Source organism: Macrobrachium nipponense, chromosome 31 (genome assembly GCF_015104395.2).
Source record: "Macrobrachium nipponense isolate FS-2020 chromosome 31, ASM1510439v2, whole genome shotgun sequence".
NCBI classification, from domain to species: domain Eukaryota; kingdom Metazoa; phylum Arthropoda; class Malacostraca; order Decapoda; family Palaemonidae; genus Macrobrachium; species Macrobrachium nipponense.
In genome coordinates, this window is record NC_061093.1 from 60263705 (window position 1) to 60266204 (window position 2500).

General features: G+C 40.2%; 1 protein-coding gene across 1 annotated transcript; it reads right to left on the minus strand.

Annotated features, from left to right (window-relative positions):
• Positions 1-200: 200 nt before the first annotated feature.
• Positions 201-1724, minus strand: LOC135207022 (cuticle protein AMP1A-like). The gene is made up of 3 exons (XM_064238650.1): positions 1591-1724; positions 626-864; positions 201-501 (listed from the first exon to the last, which is right to left on the minus strand). The coding sequence occupies exons 1-3, from the start codon at positions 1597-1599 to the stop codon at positions 282-284; spliced, it is 468 nt and encodes a 155-aa protein (XP_064094720.1). The 5' UTR covers positions 1600-1724; the 3' UTR covers positions 201-281.
• Between the last annotated feature and the right edge of the window lie 776 nt (positions 1725-2500).

Below are 2500 nucleotides of genomic sequence, written 5' to 3' on the forward strand. Positions count from 1 at the left end.
TCCGTCTTATGTAAATTTATCCTTCACTTATGATTATACCCCTAAAATTAATCATATTCACTTAATGATTTTAATCAAATGTCAGTGTCTACCATCATGACAGTGAGTCAGGATTTAAAGATTTAATTATTATTGCATTATTCTTTTTGAGCATTTCTAACTTCATTCGATTCACCTTCGCAAGGAAAATAAGATAAATATTTTATACAAATACTCTATTTGATGTATAAATAGAATAAATACATGAGCAATTTGTGATCATAGATCCCCAAAGAGGGAGATTACTGAGGGGCGCCGTAGGATCTAGAAGGAACCTCGCGAGAGTCACCACGGGCACGGCGGGCGTCTTCCTCAGCAGCGAAGGCGATCTGGTCCAGCACGAACTGGGGAATTGGGTGGGGGAATTCGGGGGCTACTGGCAGAAGGTCGGACTGGGGCTGGAAGCCGTTCTCGTTGGCGACGTATTTCACAACGACTTCGGTACCGTCAGGAGCAGTGTAGCTGCAAGGATATAGCAAAATGTAATTGTATTGTATTTCAAAGTAAGTAGTCTATCATTATCGACTTTACATTCAATGTTTTTTTTAGTTCAAAGTCATTTGAAAGAGACCGTGGAGAAACTCACGAGTATTGTCCAGCACTGACGATGGCGTCCTCATCTCCGTCGGGAGATCCAGCCTCGGAGAACCTGATGCCATTTTCGGATTCGAAGTCGAAGTTGTATTTGCCGTCGTCTTCGTGGACTCTCTCGTCCCTCAAGATAGCTACTTCCTCGGAGGAATCGGCGCTGGAGCGGCCAGCAGGGGCATCGTAGCTGTATTGAGGGGCAGCAAGGGCCACGGTGGCCAGGGCAGCAATGATCACCTGAAAAGATGAGGGTGATCTGTGAGCTTAGCATTGTATTTTTTATTCATTCCTCAACATTTCTCTAGGCAGAAAAATATTTTATTATTTCGCCCTTCTTGAAAAAATTATTTTGTTAAAATGAGTAGCAGTTTTGTATTTCGTGTTTGTACTTTCCTGTTAAGCCATGAAATCTCATGAGTAGATTGTCATTTAAAGAAATATTTTGATACAAACTTTAGTATGTGTCCAAAACAAAGTGGTTTCTCGATAGAGTAATAGAAGATATAGTGGACGGAGAGGGTCTTTGAAAGAAAACCTTTGCGTTCTGTACATAATTTAAGTAATATTAGTTTAACCAGACCACTGAACTGATTAACAGCTCTCCTAGGGCTGGCCCGAAGGATTAGATATTTTTACGTGGTAGGAACCAACTGGTTACCTAGCAACGGGACCTACAGCTTATTGTGGGATCCGAACCACATTATTTCAAGGAATTCATTTCTAATCACCAGAGACAAATTCCCCTGATTCCACGTTGGCAGAGCGGGGAATCGAACTCTGGACTGCGTTCTGTTCAAACTAGTTGAAACGAGGAGTGAAAATTGTATTGAATGGATATCTGGTAAGAAAAACAAAGGTCTAATTTGACACCCGAGAGCCAAATGAAAGGGAGAGGGATTGAGAGTAACACCACATCCAAATAGGTATTCGTAATGACAGCCGCCTATTCCTCCCCATACTTACAAACTTCATGTTGTCGGAGAATGTCGAGCAGCGAACTGATGCCCTGAAACCGGGGACCTCGCCTTATATAGTAGAGCAGCTAAGGAGAGCGGGGGGGGAGGGGAGTGGGGTACTTGTGACCCCCGCGACTCATTTCACTTACCGCGGCTCTCGGATGACCTTCGCAATGACCTCTCCCCCACCCCCGCAACCTTCATCTTGATCTTCATGGCACACTGACATACCGAGACAGATTCTGAGAACTGCTGAAGCCGTCCTTTCATTCTCTACATTTTCTCGCTGATGAGTTGGACACGATTATTATTGTTTGCTGCTAAAAAAAAAAAGTGTGGGTTTCACGATTACATGAACACTAATTGATGGCGTAAAATCCATATTTGCGTACTTGTAACTTAGCGAAATCTGAATTCAGCTTGAAACAGCTGGAAGCCTTTGGTGGCCTATTTTCCTCTCATCTTCAACCCGAAAAAAAAAATCAGGTTGAAGATAAGAGTCGACCAACCGTCAGTTTTCAGCTAATGTCACTGTTTTCACTTTAGTGCACAATTTTGGATTTTATTTTCCATTATTATTATTATTGTTTTGTTCTAAAGGGTCCACAATAATACAAAGTGTAAAAAGTCCGTGTATAATTTTGAAGACTTTACAGAAAGCTTTCGACTGAAGATGAACCCAGGGAAGGGTTCGAAAGCTTCATGTAAAGTCTTCAAAATTATACACGGACTTTTTACACTTTGTATTATTGTGGACCCTTTAGAACATGATATATACTCTCGTGATAGAGAGTTTTTCCCTACTACAATTATTATTATTATTATTATTATTATTATATTATTATTATTATTATTATTATTATTATTATTATTATTATTATTATTATTATTATTATTATTATTGGATCGTTTTCAGT